The sequence below is a fragment of the Chiloscyllium punctatum genome, chromosome 7 (genome assembly GCF_047496795.1).
Source record: "Chiloscyllium punctatum isolate Juve2018m chromosome 7, sChiPun1.3, whole genome shotgun sequence".
Lineage (NCBI taxonomy): Eukaryota > Metazoa > Chordata > Chondrichthyes > Orectolobiformes > Hemiscylliidae > Chiloscyllium > Chiloscyllium punctatum.
Window position 1 is genome coordinate 59,324,608 of NC_092745.1, and position 22,732 is coordinate 59,347,339.

At 41.7% G+C, this 22,732-nt stretch overlaps 1 protein-coding gene across 2 annotated transcripts; it reads left to right on the forward strand.

The window, feature by feature from the left end:
• Window positions 1-510: 510 nt before the first annotated feature.
• Window positions 511-21,013, forward strand: dusp12 (dual specificity phosphatase 12). Of its 2 annotated transcripts, none has more exons than XM_072573703.1 (6): window positions 511-767; window positions 7,953-8,066; window positions 8,160-8,278; window positions 9,104-9,194; window positions 13,999-14,176; window positions 17,903-21,013. In XM_072573703.1, exons 1-6 carry the CDS (start codon window positions 580-582, stop codon window positions 18,062-18,064), a joined length of 852 nt encoding a protein of 283 aa, XP_072429804.1. In that variant the 5' UTR covers window positions 511-579; the 3' UTR covers window positions 18,065-21,013. The 2 variants fall into 2 exon arrangements, with proteins under 2 accessions (XP_072429804.1, XP_072429803.1); XM_072573702.1 differs by having other exon boundaries at window positions 512-827.
• The last annotated feature ends 1,719 nt before the right edge of the window (window positions 21,014-22,732 follow it).

The window sequence follows — 22,732 nt, forward strand, 5'->3', positions numbered from 1 at the left end:
AAACCCTGTGACCCTCCTCACGTGACTCTGCATTCCCCAACACAAACACTGACAGCCTCCTCACGTGACTCTGCATTCCCCAACACAAACACTGACAGCCTCCTCACGTGACTCCGCATTCCCCAACACAAACATTGTGACCCTCCTCACGTGACTCCGCATTCTCCAACACAAACACTGACACCCTCCTCACGTGACTCTGCATTCCCCAACACAAACCCTGACACCCTCCTCACGTGACTCTGCATTCCCCAACACAAACCCTGAGACCCTCCTCACGTGACTCCACATTCCCCAACACAAACCCTGACACCCTCCTCACGTGACTCCGCATTCCCCAACACAAACCCTGAGACCCTGGATTCTTCCCCATGTGACCCTCCCCACGTGACCATGCATTCCCCGCCCACAAACCTTCCCACGTGACCCCGCATCCCTCCAGACGCACCCTCCCGACGTGACCCACCATAGCATTCCCCCCCCCCACCCCACACCAACCTCACATGACCCCTTTATTTTCCCGTCACGTGACCCCTCCTACCGGAAGTTGCCGCGTGTGGTAATGTTAGACGGGCCGACATGATCCCGCTGCGGCCCGGCTTGTTCCTTGGGACGGCCGGAGATGCTGCGACAATCGCTCCGGACACTGGTATCTCCCATGTGCTGACCGTGGACTCCAAGGAACCGCCGCCTCTCGGCGACCGGCAGACCAAGTTCGTGCGGGCACTGGATGATGCGGGCTCCGACTTGCTGAGCTTCCTGGACGAGTGTGTGCGGTTTGTGCAGGAGGCGCTGGCTTGTACAGGAGCTGCTGTCCTGGTCCATTGGTACAGTCACTGTGAGATATCAAACACTGCCCCTGTATTTCTGTCAGCCTCACCATTACCAGGCACTGCCAGCAGCTCCTTACCTGGAAACAAATTTATACTTAAAGCAAATAACGTGTCAATAAAGGACAATGTTCCGAAGCAGAAAACTTCTTGTAACTAAACTTGACTATTGGAAACATCAGAGCTCCAGCAACTTCTGTTTTTGTTTTAGAAACTACACGTGTGTCTTCCAATTTAAACGGTTTAACAAAGCATGAATTACTATAGGCGTTAAGTGCAGCCCAAGTGATGGGAAAGAAATTGAGGTTTGCTGATGAAATAAAACAAAGAACTGTGGCTGCTGGAGATCTGAAACAAACGAAAATAACATTTTTGGAGCAACCTAGCAGGTCTGGCAGTATCTGTGGAGAGAAAGTAGTGCATGTTTTGAGTCCACTGGAGGGTCACTGTTGTTTCTTCCCCAGATGCTGCCACAGGTGCTGAGTTTCTCCAAAGATTTCTGTTTCTGATGTTTATCCTTAGTACTTGGTCCTCCATTGAATTTCATGTATCAATGGTATCTCAGACACGAGCCAGAGTTGTGCTTGCTATGGTTATTGGTGGTATATACGTTGTTCCCCATGCCTCAGAGTTAACTCCATTGTGTGACTTTGAACTGTGGTTAGTAACTGCATTTTACAGGTTTTTTTTTGAGAATTGTGCACTTAATTAGAACAAAGAACAAATTTTACAGCCCAGGAACAGGCCCTTTGGCCCTCCCAGCCTGAGCTGATCCAAATTTACTGTCTAAACCTGTCGCCCAATTCCTAAGCATTTGTATCCCTCTGCTTCCCACCCACTCATGCTTTTGTCCAGGCGCATCTTAAATGAGTCTACCGTGCCTGCCTCCACCACCTCTGCTGGCAACGTGTTCCAGTCACCCACCACCCTCTACGTAAAGTACTTCCCATGTGTATCCCCCTTAAACTTTTCACCCCTCACCTTGAAAGCGTGACCTCTTGTTATTGGATCCTTCACCCTGGGGAAAAAGCTTATCTCTATCTACCCTGTCTATATCCTTCATGATTTTGTAAACCTCAATCAGTATCCCCCCTCAATCTCCTTTTTTCTAATGAAAACAAACCTAACCTCCTCAATCTGTCTTCACAGCTAGCACCTTCCATACCAGGCAACATCCTCGTAAACCTTCTCTGCACCCTCTCCAAAGCGTTCACATCCTTTTGGTAATGTGGTGACCAGAACTGTGTACAGTATTCTAAATGCGGCCGAACCAATGTCTTGTACAACTTTAACATGACCTGCCAGCTCTTATACTCTATACTCTGTCCAATGAAGGCAATCATACCATGTGCCTCCTTGCCCAATCTATCTACCTGTGCAGCAACCTTCAGGGTACAATAGACCTGCACTCCCAGATCTCTCTGCCCAGCAACTTTTCCCAATGCTCTTCCGTTCACTGTATATTTCACTCTAGAATTAGACTTGCCTAAATGCATCACCTCACATTTGTCTGGATTGAACTCCATCTGCCACTTCTCCGCCCAATTCCCCAGTCTATCTGTATTCTCCTGGATTCTTTGACAGTCCCTTATGCTTTCTGCTACTCCACCAATCTTCGTGTCATCTGCAAACTTGCTGATCATATCAACAGTGCCCTCTTCCAGATCGTTTGTGTATATTACAAACAACAGTGGCCCCAATACTGACCCCTGTGGAACACCACTGGTCACCTTTCTCCATTTCGAGAAACTCCCTTCAAATACTACTGTCTCCTGTTGCTCAACCAGTTCCTTATCCACCTAGCTATAACACCCTGCACACCATCTGACTTCACTTCCTTATTAGTTTACCATGGGGAACCTTATCAAACGCCTTACAAAATCCATGTATATGACATCAACCGTCCTTCCTTCATCTTCCTCAAATAACTCTATTAAGTTGGTGAAACACAATCCCCCCCGCATAAAACCATGTTGCCTACCACTGATAAACCCATTCTTTTCTAAATATAAATAGATCCTATCCCTCAGTACCTTCTCCAGCAACTTTCCCACCACTGACGTCAGGCTCACTCGTCTATAGTTACCCGGAATATCCCTATTACCCTTGTACAGGGGTACAACATGAGCAGCCTTCCAGTCCTCTGGCACCTCACCTGTGTTTAAGGATGCCACAAAGATATCTGTGAAGGCCCCAGCTATTTCCCCTCTCTCCTCCCTCAGGAACCTGGGATAGATCCCATCCTGTCCTGGGGATTTGTCCACCTTAATAACCTCTAGCATACCCAACACATCTTCCCTACTTATGTCAATGTGATCCAGAGTAAACAAATATCTGTCTCTATTCTCAACATTCATCATGTTCCTCTCAGTGAATACATGCAAAGTAATCATTCAGAATCTCTCCATTCTCTCAGGTTCGACACACAGCCTTCCTTCATTGTCCTTTAGTGGACCAATCCTTTCTCTAGTTACCCAATTGCTACTTATATAAGAATAAAATGCTTTGGGGTTCTCCTTAATTCTGCTCGCTAAAGCTATTTCAAGACCTCTTGATTCCTCATTTAAGATTGGTCCTACTCTTCCACTATTCCTCCAGGGTCCATTCTGTTCTTAGCTGCCTGGACCTTATATACACTTCCCTTTTCCTCTTGGCTAGTCGAACGATTTCTCCAGTCATCCACGGTTCACGAATCTTGCCTTTCCTATCCTTTGCTTTCAACGGGACATGCATATCCCACGTATCAAATATGGACTTCCCTTCAAATAGTTGTATCCAATCCACATTTCCGAGCATCTGCCTAATTTTGATATAATTGGTCTTGGCCCAGTTTAGTACTCTTCCCTTAGGACCAAGCTCATCTTTGTCTGCGAGTATTCTAAAACTTACAGAATTGTGGTTACTTCCCAAAGAAATCCCCCACCGCAACTTCTACCACCTTGCCTGGCTCATTCCCCAATACCAGTCCAATATGGCCCCTTCCCTTGTCGGACTATTGACATACTGCCCAAGAAAACTCTCCCGGACACTTCTTACAAATTCTACCCCATCCAGACCTCTGACGCTAAATGTATCCCAGTCAATGTTGAGAAAATTAAAATCTCCCATCACCACTACCCTATTGCCTCTACATCTTTTTATAATCTGTTTACCTATTTGTTCTTCTACGTCACGCTCACTGGGAGGCCTGTAATACAGTCTCAACTGCATCCTTATTTCTCAGCTCCACACACAATGCCTCATTACTCAAGCTCTCCATTGTGTCCTCCTTTAGCACAGCCGTGATCTCATCCTTGACCAGCAATGCAACTCCACCCCCACCTTTTACTTCCCTCCCTGTCCTGTCTGAAGCATCTATATCCTGGAACATTTAGTTGCCAATCATGCCCTTCCTTCAACCAAGTCTCTGTGATTGCAGTAATGTCATACTCCCAGGCACCAATCCAAACCCTAAGTTCATCTGCCTTACACACTATACTCCTTGCATTCAAGTAGATGCATTTCAGGCCACGAGTTATTTTGCGTTCATCTGCTCTCTGCCTACTCTTTCCCTTATTAATGCTATCTTCATGATTCTTAGTCTCCAGTTCCCACCTCGCTGTCTACTAGTCTTCTCCTCTGGTTCCCAGCCCCTTGTGAAACTAGTCTTTGAGGGCTGTCATGTGAAATCTTAAAGCAACAGTTAGGATTGTGTCCATAAAGAAAAGCCAAACTGGACTTGAAACATTAACTCTGTTTCTCTTTCCGTAGTTGCTATCAGACTTGACAAGTTGCTCTGGCATTATTTGCTTATGTCTACAAGACAATATTACTTCAAAGTTAGCAATGTTATTATTGTATTACTCACCTGTACAGGACTGCCTATTTCCAAGGGTTGGGCCAAAACCTTCCATTGAATTGGCCCACTTTTATGTGCAAAGTACTACCATGCTTTGCCCTTGAATCTGCTGGATGGCTGACCAGAAAACTTTCCCACTCAAACTCACAGTTAAACAAAGAACTGCAGATTCTAGAAATCGGAAACAAAAACAGAAATTGCTGGAAAAACTCAACAGCTCCAGCAGCATCTTTGGAAAGAAATCAGTTAACATTTTGGATCCAGTAACACTTCTTCAGAACTTCCTTATTTACTGCTATCAGCATTTACGGGTGGACAATAATCCTGTTTGCTCACATTATGAATGCACTTTCCGTGGTCAAAAAGCATTGCCAGTCAAAGAGACCAGGTATATAGTTCCTTGAAAGTGGAATTGCTGGAAGGCAGGGTGGTGAAGTTTGGCATGCTTGCATTCGTTGGTCAGGACATCGGAGTATGGGAGTTGAAACGTCATAGAGTCATACACACATCCTTTGGTCCAACCAGTCAATGTTGACCATAATCCCAAACTAAACTAGTTCCAACCGCCGCTCCTGGCCCATATTCTTCCAAATCGTTCCTATTGATGTACTTATCTAAATGTCATGTAACTGTTTTAATTGTTCCCATATCCACCATTTCCTCTGGAAGTTCATTTCCACACAAACCACCCTCTGTAAAATAAATATGCCCCTCTTGTCTTTTTTAAAATCTCTCCACTCGCATTTTAAAAATGTGCTCCCTAGTCTTGAAATCTCCTATCACAGGGAAAAGGCAACTACTGCCATTAACTCTATTTATAGCCTTCATTATTTTATGAACTTCGATAAGGATGCCTCTCAAACTCTAATGCTCCAGTGAAAATAGCCCCAGCCTTTATAACTCAAACCTTCTATATCCAGCAACATCCTGGTAAACCTCTTCTGAAACCTCCCAGCTTAATGATATTCTTCCTATAACTGGGCAACCAAAGTTGGGCATGATATTCCGGAAGCGGACTCACCAATGTCCTGTACAACCTCAACATTACTTCCCAACTCTTAAAGGAAGTTACAGTAGGACTTATACACTTAATGGTAAGGTCCTGCGGAGTGTTGCTTAACAAAGAGACCTTGGACCTGAAAGTGAAGTCACAGATAGATAGGATAGTGAAGAAGGCATTTGGTATGCTTTCCTTTATTGGTCATAACATTGAGTATAGAGGTTGGGAGGTCATGTTGCAGCTGTACAGGACATTGGCTAGGCCACTTTTGGAATATTGCATGCAGTTCTGGTCTCCTTCCTATTGGAAGGATGCTGTGAAACTTGAAAGGATTCAGAAAAGATTTACAAGGATGCTGCCAGGGTTAGACGATTTGAACTACAGGGAGGGGCTGAATAGGCTGGGGTTGTTTTCCCTGGAGCATCGGAGGCTGAGGGGTGACCTTTTAGAGGTTTATAAAATCATGAGGGGCATGGATAGGATAAATAGATAAGGGCTTTTCCCTGGAGTGGGGAAATCCAGAACTAGACAGCATATGTTTATGGTGAGAGGGGAAAGATATAAAAGGGACCTAAGGGGCAGATTTTTCACGCAGAGGGCGGTGCTTACATGGAATGAGCTGCTGTAGGAAGTGGTGGAGGCTGATACAATTACAAAATTTAAAAGGCGTATGGATGGGGATATGAACAGGAAGAGTTTAGAGGGATATGGGCCAAGTGCTGGTAAATGGGACTAGATTGTGTTAGGATATCTGGTTGGCATGGATGAGTTGAACTGAAGAGTCTGTTTCCGATCTGTACATCTCTATGACTGAGCAACGAAGGCAAGAATGCTAAATGTCTTTTTAAGCAGCCTGTCTATATGTGATGCAAAATTCAAAGAATTATGTCCCTCAATCCCTAGGTCCCTCTGTTCCACAACACTACTCAAGGCCCCACCATTAATTGTATAAGCTCTCCCCTGTTTGTCGTACCTAAATGCAATACTCGCATTTATCCAGATTGAACTCTCATCTGCTGTTCCTCAGCCCGTTGACACATTTGATCAGGATCCCTTTGTAATCTTAGAAAGCCTTCTTCACTGTCTACTATGCCACCGATTTTGGTGACGTCTGAAAATCTACTAACTGTGTCTTCTATATTCTCATCCAAATGATGAATATGAATGGCAAACAAAAGAGGATCCACAGGGTCCCTGTGAAACATCACTGGTGACAGGCCTCCAATCTGAAATGCATCCCTCCACCCACCATCCTCTGTTTCCTGCAGTTAAGCTATTTATGTATCCAATTGGCAGGCCCAGCCTGAATCCTATGTGATCTACCCTTACTAATTGGTCTAGCATGCGGAAATAGTTACAGAGATAGTGGATGCATGATTTTCAAGGAATCCTTAAACTCTGTAAGAGTCCCAGAGGATTAGAAAACTGCCAATGTAACACCTTTATTTAAAAATGGAAGGAGAGAAGAATAACTACTGTAGGCTAGTTAGCTTAACATCTATTATTAGGAAAACGTCAGAATCTATTATACACGATGTAATAGCAGAGCATTTAGAAATACATAATACAATCAAGCAGAATCAATGTGGTTTCATGAAGGGGAATTCATGCCTGACAAATTTACTGAACCTCCAAGGAAGAAACAAGCGTGTTGGATAAAGGGGAAGCAGTGTTATGTAATACATTTGGATTTTCAGAAGGCATTTGATAAAGTATCATGCATTGGTTTACTTAAAATTGGAGGTAATGTCCATGCCTGGACATGAATTGGCCAATTAATAGAAGACAGAGTTGGGATGAGGGAGGCATTTTCAGGGAGTCAGTTCTGGGGCCACCTTTTTTGTAAACAATATATTGTTAATAAATTGGTTGAAGAGAGTGAATGTGCTGTAGCCAAGTTTGCAGATGACAAAATTCTGTTGGCTGCCTAACATATGGCAAAATGCTGCAGATGCTGGAAACCTGAAATAAAATCAAAAAAAGATGTTGGAATTACATTATAGATCTGGAAAAATCTGTGAAGACGGAAAGAGCTAAAATTTAAGGATAGTGACTTCCCATCAGTTTCTAACTTTATCCAAGAATGCTGCATGTTTTGCTGAGTGTTTCCAGCATTTCCTGTTTATGATGGGGTCCAAATGCACCAAACTTTAAGAAGAAGGTATTCAGAATTTCAGATAGGGAAGGGATTGCTGCTCATTTTATAGTCTTTGTTGGGAACTAATGTTCTTTGTATAATACATTTGTCATATTTCATTCATTGTAGTATTTTCTCCAATGTCAGTCATGCAGGAGTCAGTCGAAGTGCAACTATAGTAACTGCTTACATGATGAAAATTGACGGCCTGACCTTTGAAGAGGCATATAGTAAACTCCAGGACGTTAAACCTGATGTCAAGTAATTTGCTTTTATTTTAAACTTATCCATTTGTCAACTTTGAACAAGCTTTAATGGGAAAACTTTAAAAATATTTTCATTATCTAATTATAGGATAAATGATGAATTTGTGAAGCAGCTGAAGTTGTATGAAAAGATGGGTTGCAATGTGGATTTAACGAGTGCTGATTACAAACAGTATCGACTGCAGAAAGTCATTAACAAGTATCCTGGTAATCCACTTCTTTTGTTGCTTCTATTCTGTTCAGATGGCAAGGGCAAGAAAAGTCCATTCACATCATCCCATAATTTTGATTGGTCACATTGACTGTGTTCTATCTCTTATATCCTAAGTATGTCTTGCTATAGTTGTGAATGAGGAATTATTCTTTTCCACCTTGTTAATATTTCATCTGAGAGTATTTAGTCACTAAGTTGGAGCAGTCTGCAGCCAGTAGTCCTTAAACATGATAACTGCTCTTTCATTTACATTAGTCATTGTGTTCTTTGTTATATGAAAATCACTTCACCATCTACTTTGTTAATTCTCTTCATCGAGCTCTAATGTTTTTAAAAACTGATCATTATTGATGCTTGGTCCCATCCTGGTTTGAAATTCTGAATGCCTCCTTCTTTTAAAAAGCAATCCAAATGCATTCTTAAAATTTAGTTTCTCTTCTGGCTTACCTCTTTCTGTTTCTTTCTCATTCTGTCCAATTCGTTATACTGTCAGTAGCATTTTATAATATAAAATGGAATGAAAGTCATTTCATACTCGTTAAGATAGAAATGAATTATTATTTATCTACTATAATCTTATGGTCGCCAAATTGTTCCTAGTATCTTGAGTGAACTTAGATTCCAACTTTTAAATCTGTGTTATGTCAAGAGTATTTTATGGTCTTATAAGGGTACTGTGCTTTCTTTGCTTCAAGAATTCTATGTTTTGTATTCTCTGCTTTCACTGTTGTGAAGTCCATGGATTTTAAACTAACTTATCACCTATTAATATGTTAATTATAATTTGCTTGAATGTTCTTAGTTTTTCTTTTATTCAGAGCTACAGAATTTACCTCAGGAGTTGTTTGCATTGGATCCTGTGAGTCAAGAGAAAACAAATGAAGTCCTCTATAGGTGCAGAAAGTGTAGGTGAGCAGAACTCTAACAGATGATATAATGCTCGGTTTACTGTACGCCAAAACTGAACACCTAAACACCTAACGTATGCCTGGTTTGGGAAAGCCATTTAACATAATTCTTAAAACAAAAATTGTTGCTGAGCAACACTGAAAAATATGTGTTTGTTCTGCTGGGGTTTTATTCTATGTGTTTACATATTCTATTTTTTTTTCTATGAGTCCAACTTTGTACTGCAAAACCATAAGACAGGAGCTTAATTCATGAGATGTGGATGTTGCTTATTTAGCCATTGTTTCTTGCCCATCCTTAGTTGCTCTTGAGAAGTTGAGCTGTCGTCTTGAACCTTTTCAGTCTGTGTGCTGTAGGTGATGGATTTGTGGCAATTTGATCTGGTGACACTGAATTAGCTGGAATATATTTCCAAGTCAGGATGCTGAGTGGTTTGGAGGGAAGCTTGCAGGTGGTGGTTTTCACATACATCTGCTGCCCTTTCCCTAGGTGGTCGTGGGTGTGGGTTTGGAATGTGCTGCCTATGAAATCTTGATGAATTTCTGCAATGCGTCTTGAAGATGGTACTGCAGCTACTATTTCTCAGTGCTGGAGAGAGTGGATGTTTGTAGATGTGGTGCCAATCAAGCCAAATGCTTTATCCTGGATAGTGTTGAGCTTCTTGAGTATTGTTGAAGCTGCATTCATCCACGCAAGTGTGTTCAATTACACATTTCACTTGCGCCTTAGAGATGTTGGACAGACTTTGGGGTGCAGAATTCGACCATTTGGCACATTGAGTCTGCTTTAGCATTTGATCATGGTTGATATGTTTCTCAACCCCATTTTTTTTTGCTGCCTTCTTGTAACCCTTGATTTCCTTCCCAATCAAGCATCTATTGATCTCTGTCTTAAATACACTTTATGACCTGGCTTACACAGCTCTCTGCGGCAATGTGTTCCACAGATTCAGCACCCTATGAAGAAATTCCTCCTCATCTCAGTTCTAAAGGATTGTCCCTTCACTCTGAGGCTGTGCCATCAGGTCCTATCAGTGGAAACATCTTTGCTTCCACTCTATTCAGGCCTTTTAGTATCCTGTAAGTTTCAATCAGATCCCCCCTCATCTTTCTAAACTCCAATGACTACAGACCCAGAGTCCTCAACTGCTCCTCATCCTTGGGATCATTCTCATAAACCTCCTGTGGACCCCCTCCAACGTCAGGGTGACCTTTCTCAAATACAGTATTCCAAATGTGGTCTGACCAGAACCTTGTACAACCTCAGCAGTACATTTCTGCTCTTATATTCTAGCCCTCAATGAATGCTAGCATTGCATGTGCCTTCCTAATTGTCATCTGAAACTGCACGTTAACCTTAAGAGAATCCGGAACTAGTACTCCCAAGTCCCTGTGTACTTCAGATTTCCAAAGGCTTTCCCATTTAGGAAATAGTCCACACCTTTATTCTTCCTACCAAAGTGCATAACCTCACACTTCCCTTGTTTGTATTCCACTTGTCACTTTTTTGCCCACTGTGCTAGTTTGTCCAAGCCTTTCTGTAGCTCCCTGTTTCCTTAAAACTACATGTTCCTCCAGTTATTTTTGTGTTATCTGCGAACTTAGCAACAATGCCCTTAGTTCCTTTGTCCAAATTGTTAATGTATAATGTGAATAGTTGTGGCTCCAACATGGACCCCTGCAGAAGTCCACTAGTCACCGACTGCCATCCTGAAAAAGACACTTTTATCCCCACACTCTGCTTTATGCCAGTCAATCAATCCTGTACCACTGCTAGTCGCTTGCCTCTAACACTATGACCCCTAACTGGCAGACTCCTGTGTGGCACCTTGTCAAAGGCCTTCTGGAAGTCCAAGTAGATCACCTCCACTCGCTCTCCTTTGTCAAACTTGCTCATTCATCCTCAGAGAATTTATCAGATTTGTCAGGCATGATCTTCCCTTGACAAAATTGTGCTGATAGCTCTATTTATTTTGCACTTCCAAGTACTGCACAAACTCATCCTTAACAATATACCCAAAAATCTTACCAGTGATGGGGGTCAGGCTAACCAGCCTATAATTTCCTCTCTTCTGCCTCTTTCTTCTTAAAGAAGGCTGTTACATTTGCTAATTTCCAGTCCTGAGAGACCCTCCCTGACTCCAGTGATTGAGTTACTTGCTGCAGGATTCCTAGCCTCTCACCTGCTCCTGTAGCTGCAGCATTTATATGCCTAGTCCCATTCAGTTTATGATGAATTGCAACCCCTAGTGTTGATAGTGGAGGACTCAGTAATGGTAATAGTATTGACTGTCAAGAGGTGATGGTGAGATTTCCTCTAATTGGAAATGGTCAATTCTGGCACTTTTGTAGCATGAACATTATTTCCTACTTGCCAGCTCAGTTTTTAATATTGTCTAGTTCCTGCTGCATTTGGGCATGGTTTGTTTCAGTATCTGAGGAGTAGTAAATGTATTGAACGCTTTGCAGTCATCAGCAAACATTCCCACTTCTGACCTTATGATGGAAGGAAGTTCATTGATGAAGCAGTTGATGATGGTTGGGCCTAGAACACTACCCTGAGCAACTCCTGCAGAGTTTTCCTGGAGCTGAGATGACTAACCTCTAATAACCACAACGATATTGTTGTGTACTAAATATAACTCAGCGGAGAGTTTTCCCTTGGATTCCCATTGACTCTAGTTTAGTTAGGATTTCTTGATGTCACAATCTTGTCAAATGTGGCCTTGATATCAAGGGCAGTCACTTTCACTTTCTTTCTGGAGTTCAGCTCTTCTGTCCATGTTGCGACTAATGTTGAGGAGGTCAGAAGCTGAGTGGCCCTGGCAGAACCCAAACCAGGTGTCACTGAACAGGTTATTACTGAGCAGGTTCTGCTTGATAGCACTGTTGATGACACTTTCCATCACTTTACTGACGATCGAGAGTGGACTGATGGGGTGGTAATTGGCCATGTTGGATTTGTCCTGGGAATTCCTGGCAAAGTTTCAGGCTTGATAGCATTGTAGGAAACATGCCATTATTGTAGCTGTGCTGGAATAGTTTGGCCAGTGACGTCGCAAATTATGGAGCACAAGTCCTCAGTACTGTTGCTGGAATATTGTTGGGACTGGTAGCCTTTGCAGTGTCCAGAGTCTCAGCTATTTCTCAATATCACACTGAGTGAAGCAAGTTGGCTAAAGACTGGCATCTACGATGCTCTAGGGGAGACCACGAGGATGATGCACTTGGCCCTGCTGGCTGAAGGTTGTTGCAAATGCTTCAGCTGTATCTCCGTGATTTGAGGATATTTATGGAGCCACCACCTCCAGTGAGTTAACTAACTGCCCACCATCATTCAAAACTGAACATGGCTGGATTGCAGAGGTTTAGATTTGATCCATTGGTTGTGGAATTATGTAGACCTGGAATCACTTAATGCTTATGCTGTTTGGTATGCCAGTACAACTGCACCTTCACCAGGTTGACATATCATTGTGAACTGTGCTATTATTGCTCCTGGCATGCTCTCCTGTGCTCTTCATTACAGCAGAATTGACTTCCAGATTGATGTTACTGGTAGAGTTGGGGGTGCGCTGGGCTGTGAGGTTGTTGGTGTATGATTCTGCTGCTGATGGTCTACAACACTAAATGGATATCTGGTCTTTAGTTCCTAGATCTGTTGTCACCATGCTAACTGGCTAGATTTCAATGCCCAACAACACGATGGAGGGTATTGTCTGGGTGAAGGCAGGACTTTGTCTTTCCAGTGACCATGTGATGATCACTCTTATCAATTCTGCTATGGACAGATTGGTGGGGATTGGGTCAAGTATGTTTTTCCCTTCTTTTATTTCTGTTACCACCTGCCACAGATCCAGTCTAGCAGTAATGTCTTTTAGGACTCAACCAATCCAGTTAGTAGGGTGCTACTAAACCACTCTTGGTGATGGGTAATGAAGTCCCCACCCAGACTATGTTCTGCACCTTTCCACCCTCTGTGAAAGAAGGAAAACTGTTTGGTCCGTATTAGTTCATCAATCCAGAAAGTCCCCAACTTCCCTTATTGCAGTATTTAATTATTTCTTAAATTGTTCTAAGTTTGTCTAATCATATTCTAACATTTATATCACAGGAATGAAATCATATTTCTATTTTTAGATTAGGTATTAAACTAATATCTTACAAATATGCCTGAAAGGATCATTGATCAAGAGAAACTGACTATCATTATGGATTTCACATCATGCGCTGTTCTGTTAAGTCAGTTTGATTACCTCTTTTCTCTCTCACTGCCTCGAAGATTAAATGAGTAGTTAAAACTTCGTAGAATTATGTTTTTCAAGACACTGGGCCACAAGGAACGCATGTTTTAACATTTATACTTAGTGTTTAGTACCCACCTCCTTCCATTAGCTTCCCATGAATGACCTCTGGTTAAGTGTCTGTTGATGACACCTGCAGCAGTTCTTTTACTGTTGTAGTGTATAGCTTAGAAAGTAGAATAACCAAAATGTTGAAGAATATATGAATTCCTTTAGTTGCACATCTGGAAGGAGTCTTTTAGCCCATCTGTTCTAATTGCATGAACACAAAGCTTCTCTTGTCCCTTTTTGTCTAACCCTTTCAACATAAATGTTGTGGTTTCATTGAGGGATGTGTAGCTCAGGCTGCAGTTTAAGAGTTCTTACCCTCCTGTCTCCAACTTGTTTGTGTAATTGCTCTATAACTTTCATGGTCATATACTTGTCTCTGTGCTACAAATTCAGAATGTGTATAAGCCAATCTTCCTATTAAGATTTTTCCATTAAAATATATAATTTCAGGCGTTCTTTGTTTCGTGGCTCGAGTACTTTGAATCATATACCTGGATCGGGACCAAATGCCTTTGCTCACAAGAGAATGACGCAAACTCATAGAGAGGGTCAGACCAAATGTACATCATATTTTGTTGAGCCGGTGCAATGGATGGAGCCTGCATTACTTGGTGTTTTAGATGGCCAGGTAAATGATTGTAGTAATGCGATTACTGTTACTGTTTGCTGTAACAAGTTCTGGTAAGACTTGATTTCTAAAAGCTTTTATGGGGTTGACGACCAAGACAAGTAAACATAAGATGTAATTCATGTATGAAATGGCATCATCAATTTATGTTGAGTAGATTGCTGATCACTTTCTATCTTCTCTGAATTAGAGGTACCTGAAAAAATGCACATTAAACCTTTGTTAATTTGTCATTAATAAATCCCGATAACAAGTCACCTGATTATAATGTGGGGTTGGGTTGAAATGCAGTTCAAATGGTTGAATTATAAATGTGTACCTTTATGTGAGATGCCAAAATTTTAACAGTTTTAGGAACTACAGAGGAACCTCGATTATCTGAACGAGCTGGTCAGGCACTATTTCATTCAGATAATTGAGTATTCGGTTAACTGATTAAATGCTCAGAGTTTTCTGTTTAGACTGCTCCCCGTTCAGGAGACTAAGCAGCAGCACACCGTGCGCGAGCCCTCCCAACCCCATCTGTGCCCCCAACCCCGTCCAATACCGCTCTGCCACCCGCGTCCCACTCACCTCCCAACCCTGTCCAACACAGCCCCCATCCAACACTGCCCGCGCCCACCTCCCAACACCGCTCTCCTGCCCAACCCCATCCAACACTGCCCCCCCCCCGTGCACCTCCAGCACTGCCTCCCCCACCCAACTCCCAAAGCTGTCCAACACTGACCATGCCTGTCCAACACTGTCCCCCCGCCAGCCTCCCAACCACCTCCAACGCTGTCCACTGCCTCCCCCAAACCCATCCAACGCTGCCCACTGCCTCCCCCCAACCCCATCCAACGCTGCCCCCTGCCTCCCTCCAACCCCGTCCACACCCCAATTCCGCCCAACACCACCTTCCACCTGCCCCCAACCCGTCCAACACTGTCTCCTTCCATCCCTCCCGCCCGCCCCTGTGCCTCTCCCAACCCTGTCCAACATCGCCTCTCCCCCAAACCCCGTACAACACTGCGCTCCACCTGCCCTTTACCCCGTCCAACACTGCCCCCACCTCCCAAACCATGTTTAACACTGCCACCGCCCCCAAAACCCATCCCATACCATCCCTCCTGCACACCTCCAACCCGTCCAACAATGCACCCTTTCCCTGCCTGCCCCCCAATGCAGTCTTCCCTCAAATAGCACATGCACACGCAGTCACGCGCACAACATTTTGCTGCAACCTTTTGACAGGTTTTACCTTTGCCCTGTACAGGACAATGTTGGAGAGATTATCTGGGGGATGGGGATTTAGGGTACACGCCCGTGTAGAACTCCAGGGAAAGTGTGGGGAGAGAGAGGGGGAGGGTGGAAGATCAGTCATTTGAGACTGTGCCTGGGCTCCCATCAGTTCAGGATTGTTCTCAGAAGCATTTCAGTAAGCCGAGTCCACTTTTAATCACTGTAAGCAAAAGACGTGATCAGTGTTGGAAACAATGTTTCCATCGGGACCTCAAGATTTCCTTCAGGTAATCCGATATTTGGATAATTGATATTCGGATAATCGAGGTTCCTTTGTATTTTCCTGCATTGAAGCTAGGTCAAGACTTGCAGTAAATTAATAAAAATAAATATGACAATTTGAACTAAGTGAAATAAAAACAGCAGCAGCTTGTATTTACATAATGTCTTCACTGTAATAAAATACCTCAAGGTAGTTCACAGTGTGCTATGAAATAGAATTTAGCGTAAAATCGCACATAAAGACGTTAGGGAAAATCACCAAAAGCTTTGAGTACTTTTTACGGAACATACTAAAGGAAAATCAAGCAGAGGTCCATGAAGGAGATTCCAGAGCTTAGGACTTTGGCACAATCAGCAGTGGTGCTCAAGAGACTAAAATTAGATCAGCAATGGATCTTAAGAGTGTGTAAGCTAGAGGAGCTCACAAAGGTAGGGAGTGAGAAATTTGAGGGATTTGGAATTTTAAAATCGAGATATTGCTAAACTAGTAGCCAGTGTGCATCAGTGAGTTCAGGGCAGCAAGTAAATGGGGATTACTGGACAAATGTCCTCCTAACTTCGCTGCTTGATTTTATTAGCTCTGATGAAGGGTCACTGGACATGAAACATTAACTCTGTCTTCTTTCTGCAAATGCTGCCAAGCCTGCTGAATTTCTCCAGCAATTACTGTTTTTGTGATGATTTACAAAGTTTTTCTTTTGTTTTATTTTACTCCATGAATAATCTTGGACTGTTTACTATGTCAGAATAGCATTTATATAGCATTTTCTGAGATGCTGTATTTGTTTCAAACCTTCCATATTTTCCTGCTGACTTCACACCCTTTTCCCTGTTGTGTGCCTCAAGCCTCCTTCCAACCTATACATACCTGGCCTTTACCTTCTGTCTGCCCTAAAGCTGGGCCTAAATTTCTGCTATGACAGGTCAGTAGATATTATGATGTGAAGGTGCCGGTGTTGGACTGGGGTAGACAAGTTCAGAAGTCACATGACACCAGGTTATAGTCCAACAGGTTTAGTTGAAATCACAAGCTTTTGGTGTGCTACTCATTCGTCAGGCAAAGATTTCAGCACTGCAAAGGCTTGTGATTTCAACTAAACCTGTTGGACTATAACCTGGTGTCATGTGACTTCTGACCCAACGGATAGTATGGTGAAGGGACAGCAGTTGACCTTTCAGGGTTCTGCTTTCCCTGATCTTGAGGAAACTAGAATGATGTTGCTGAATGACTTCCTTTCTCGCCAATAAAGGAAGAACAACAGTCGAGGGAACGGGAATTTAAAATTGGTGTTTTGCGTTAAAGTTTGAGAGCCAGACATGTTTGAAAGAGGTCAGAGGTGACCGAAAGTGGAAACAACCAAATGTACTGAGTCCTCATAGTTTTAAAAATGTTTAAAAGTAGCTTGATCCTTGAAATTTTGTTTTCTTTATTAGATAAATTGTTATTATGTATCAATAATGGTGACAAAAATGGTATCCTTGCAATAAAATTCTATTTATGCTTTCTGTCAAAGAGTGACTATCTCTGTTTTTAAATTCATTTGTGGCATGTGGGTGTTTCTGACTGAACCAACATTTATTGCCCATCCCAAGTTGCCCTTGAGAAGGCAGTGGTGAGCTGCCTAGAACTGCTGCAGACCATGTGCTGTATGTTGACCCACAATACCATTACGGAGGGAATTCCAGGGTTATGACCCAGCAACAGCGAAGGAATGGTGATAGGTTTCCAAGTCATGGTAGTGAGTGGTTTGGAGGGGATCTTGCAAGTGGTATTGTTCCCATGTATCTGTGGTCCTTGTCCATTTAGATGGAAGTGGTTGTGGAAGGTGCTATCAAAGGATCTTTGAATTTCTGCAATGCGTCTTGTTGATATTACGCACTGCTGCTACAGAGCATCATGGTGGAGGGAGTGGATGCTTGTGAATGTTGTATCAGTCAAGCCAGCTGCTTTGTCCTGGATGGTGTCAAGCTTCTTCAGGGTTGTTAGAACTGCAATACACGCAATTAGGGAATAATCTCTCACACTGATGATTTGTAGCTGGTGAATGTCCTTTGGGGAGTTTTGGGGGTGAGTTACTTGATGCAGTATTCTTAGTTTCTGGTCTGCTGTTGTAGCCATTATATTTTACTGAGCATTACTTGTTTCATTCTGTTTGAAATGATTTATAAAATAAGCATGAGTTACATTTTGCATTTCTTTTCAATATTTGATCTTTTTTCCAGATACTTTGCCCGAAGTGCAGATCTAAGTTAGGATCTTTCAACTGGTATGGTGATCAGTGTTCCTGTGGTCGTTGGGTAACCCCTGCCTTCCAGATTCACAAGAATCGTGTTGATGAAGTGAAGCATTTAAGTTTCTCCAATGTGAAAAATGTCAGTAGTTGAATAATATTCTCATGTAAGTGTTGAAAAAACTGGATTATCTGATCAGCTACGAAAGCAGAATAAACTTTTATCATCACTCTTTCATCTAAATTGTAATATACGATATGTGAAGGATAGATGGTGGTGTTTACTTAATTTATCCATTTTATATATATATTTCAAAAATTGTCAAACTATGTACATTATATTGGGAAGCAGTTTATCAGAAATGATCTAAAAAATCTTTGAAGTAGCTATAATCTGTTACAACCCCTGACAAATAATCAATGATCAAGGTTTAGTTTCCAAAGGGTGAAATTTTCTTGAGTCACAGTTGAGCTATAAAGAGCAATGATAACCAGATATTTGCAATCAAAATAACAATAAGGCTGTCTGGATTCAACACACGTGGAGCTAACTGCAAAACTCAATCGAAGTTAAGCTAGTCCACCAGAAACTGTGTTCCACCAGTACTTTGTCAAGATACTGATCATTAATATCGTTGTAACAACCTGAAGATTGGTGTACTTATCCAGTAAATCTACCAGAAAAAGTGGTGCATGCAGGTTGTAAGTGCATTTTTAAAAGCATAAAAACTCTGAAGTGGATCCTTTTAATTTTAGATGGGTGAAATTTCATTTCTAGTGTAATTATATTTTCTTATTTATCACTGTCTCAATCCCAAGCTTTTTCCACCACTATCATTATTTCTTCACTGTTTCAAATTAATTAAATGTTCTCATTCATACTTTAGACACTGCATATTTACCTGCTTCCTAATCTGTCTGGTCCATGAAAGTTCCCTGCCTGACCTGAGTTTAAAGTCAATGTGTTGATGCACAGTAACGAGCCAAAATGGCTGCCCTGTGACCCATTATTCATTTCATGGAAAGCGGATTGATTTTTTGAGGTCCTGTAGGCAAATGATCTCATAGAAGTTCATGGTTTAGTTTTAAATGTCTGTACCGTTGGTCCAGTGCAGGCTGTTTAAGCCATTCAAAGTCTGTAGTTATGTGCTTTGTCAGGTAGAGTAGAGGAGCTGAGTATTAATTAAATAGAGAAAGACTGCAGGTAGTTGCAGCACAGACAGATTTCTGAGTCCTCGTGCAAAAGTCGCAAAACGAAAGAGTCCAAGTTCAGGGAATGCTAAGACTTTATTTCAAAATCAACAGAGTAGAAAAATAGGGAAGTTTTCCTGAAATTATGCAAAACAGTAGTCAGCCCACAGATGGAATGTGAACAGTTTTACCACCTTTACTAAAGAAAGATACAATGGCATTACATGTAGCCCTGAGAAGGTTCACAATGTTGATCTGGGCATGGAAGGTTTATCTTACAAGGCCAGGCTGAGTAGTTTGGACCTGTCCTTTTTTGTTATTTTATTCATCTTGTGGGATATGGGTGTCGCTGGCTGAGCCAATGTTTATTACCCGTTTCTGGTTGCCCTTGAGAAGGTGGTAGTGAGCTGCCTTCTTGAACTGCTGCAGTCCACCTGCTGTGGGTTGACCCACAATGCCATTAGGGAGGGAATTCCAGGAATTTATCAAAGCGACTATGAAGGAACAACAATATATTTCCATGTCAGGATGATGAGTGACTTGGAGGAGAACTTGAAGACTGTGGTGTTCCTATATATCTGCTGCCCTGTCCTTCGAGATGGAAGTGGTCATGGGTTTGGAAGGTGCTGTCCGAAGATCTTGGTGAATTTGAAATTCAATGGAGTTTGGAAGAAAGAGAAGCAACCTTATTGATATCTACAAGTTCCTTAGGGTCTTGGTAGAGTAGTTGTGGAGATCTTTGTCAAAAGGTATGGTGCTGGAAAAGCACAGCCAGTCAGGCAGCACCTGAAGAGCAGGAAAGTCGATGTTTCAAACATAAGCTCTTCAGGAATTCCTGATGTAAAGCTTATGCTCTAAACGTTGAGGTCCTGCTCCTCGGATGCTGCCTGACCGGCTGTACTTTTCTAGCACTACACTTTTTGGCAAAGGTCTTCAGCATCTGCAGTCCTCTCTTTCTCCCAGGTGTGGAGATGTTGCCCATGTAGGAGAGTCTAGGACCAGAGTAAAGTTGTCCAGTTATGTCGGAGATGTACAGGAATATCTTTTCTCTGAAACTATTTACTGAAGAGGGCTATTGAGGCTAGAATTTTAAGTTAATTCAAGGCTGAGACAGATTTTTAATCTGGAAGGGAATCAAAGATTATGGGGAAAAGTCAGCGTTGAGGGTTATCAGATCAGATATGATCTCATTAAATAACAGAGCAGACTAAATGGGCCGAATGGCCAAGTTCTACCTCTGTCTATTAGTCTTCTCCTCCTCCACACTATATAATAAAAATGAAAAAGTTTGGGTCTATATAGTACATTTCCAAACCTCAGATATCTCAGTGATTTGCAACCAATGAAGTACTTTTAAAGTGTAGACAGAGTTTGGAAAAGCTGCAGCTAAATCATCAAATTTCCACAGAAATAATGACCAAATGGGAAGTTGGTTGAAGGATATAGACCAGATATATGTAAGAACTCCCGTGGTCCTCGAGGTCTTTTACATCACCTTGAGAATACAGACAACATGTTGATTTAACAATACATCTGAAAGCTGGCATCCCCTGTGCTGCAAGTCTCTCTACTAAACTGCAGTGTTAGCTTACATTATGTGCTGAATTAGCATTTGAACCCACAGCCATCTGACCCAAAGGCAAAACTGCTAGAACTGAGACCATACTGACTCTTGATGCCGAGTCGTTTTAATGTTTAGTCAGTAGGAGGCGCATTTTACATGACAAAAGTAACCAAACCAGCGTCGTGTATTAAGCATACCTCTCATAATGCTTTTGAAATCTCTGAACTGATAGATGCAGATAGTATTGTATATTCTCCCTAAAGTGGTTATTCATTATTCTGATGAAATACCTGTATTCATCATTGTGTTGTTTTACATTGAACGATTAATAAAAATCAAAAATCAAAATCCTTTGTAGTGATGGTGTATTATAGGAACAGTGCAGATTGATGAATTTATTAAGGAAAGTTATCATTAGCATGTAGTGTATTTGTATTTGCATTTAGTATCATGGGATAACCAGAGTTATGTGAAATTTCTGCTACTTTGCCTTGTTACAGCTTACAGTAGTAATGGATATGAAAGAATATCAAGTTGAAATCTGGAAAAATGAATAGTGATCATAATGAGTGCCTAGTGGTATTATTGCTGGACTGTTAATCCAGAGACCCAGGTAATGTTTTGGGGACCCGGGTTCAAATCCCACCATGCATTATTCTTCAATTTAAAAAAAAAGAAACATCTGGAATTAAGAGTCTCGTGATGACCACGAGTCCATTGTTGATTTTGGAAAAATCCAGCTGGTTCACTAATGCCCTTTTAAGGAAGGAAATTGCCATCCTTACCTGGTTTGGCCTACATGTGACTCCAGAACAACCCTATGACAATGTGATTGATTCTTGACTGCTCACTGGGTAGTTAGGAATGAGCTGCATTGCCAGCAGCACCCTCTCCCCATGATGGAATAAGAAAAAAATAGGTTTAAGGACCAATCCTTTTGAAAATGTATTCTGTTGCGTTTGACACATTTCAAAGTACTTCACTAAAATGTCCTGAGCATTTTACTGGATCCATAAATTATCATTCAATTTCTGCACCAATAGAAGGTTTAGTTTTAAAGTATCATGTATATGTTCTTGTAATTGGTTCTATAAAATCCTTTTATTTCAGTTTTCAACAGTACAAGTTCATGACTTTTTTTAAATGAGGAAGAGTTGTCAATCTTCAAGACAGGTTTTGATAATTTTTCTGTGATACTTAATCAGCTTATCAGTCCCATTGTTGTTTACTTTTTTGTAATGTCTTGGCTTTTTGTTAAGCTTTCATACTTAACTCCCTTACTTGTGCTGATGCCAATTTAACCAAAGAGGGGTGGGGAGAGAGAGCTGTTGAATTACTAATTCACCAAATTGAACAGCTGATGATATCAAGATACGTTGGAATCAAGGAATACTTTGACTTTTAGTGTTATCATAAGTGACTTCCCCAGATCATTTTTCCACTGCAGTGTTGTAGGAAACTTGGAGGTTAAAAATGTTTAGCAAGGGAACGAATGATTATAAGTTAACAAATATGTTTTTAAGAAGTCATTTAATGTATCCAGAGGCAACTTTTGATTTATAGACTAATGTTCAGCAATGTCTAACAAGTGGAATTCAATTGCACTTTGAAAATATGGAAGTGAAACAGTATTATTGAATCATTATAACTTGAATGATCCAAACATCCTCATTCAATGGAAATGAAGAAAATGCAGTTTTAATTCCATAAATGTTTACTTCATGAATGAGCTTTAGAGGCCTTGCTTATTTTTCATTATTTTTATTTTATCAATTTTGGTTTGGAGCTATAAGTTAAAAATGACTTTTGAGCTGTAGGGTAACAGCTTGTGTTCAAAGGAAAACAGACCAAATGAAATTTTGTTTCTTCATGAGGCCAGTCCTGAAGTTGATTACAGGTAGGTACCTGCTTGAAAGGTTCCGCAGCCACTTTGTCACCAGGGAAGAGCATTGTATTTAAACATAGCAAAATTTAGCTATTAATGAGGTCAGAATCTGGGTATTAGTTCCAGCAAATCTGGAAAATGCGTTATACTCAAGCAGATGGCTGAAGCTCAATGGTGACTCG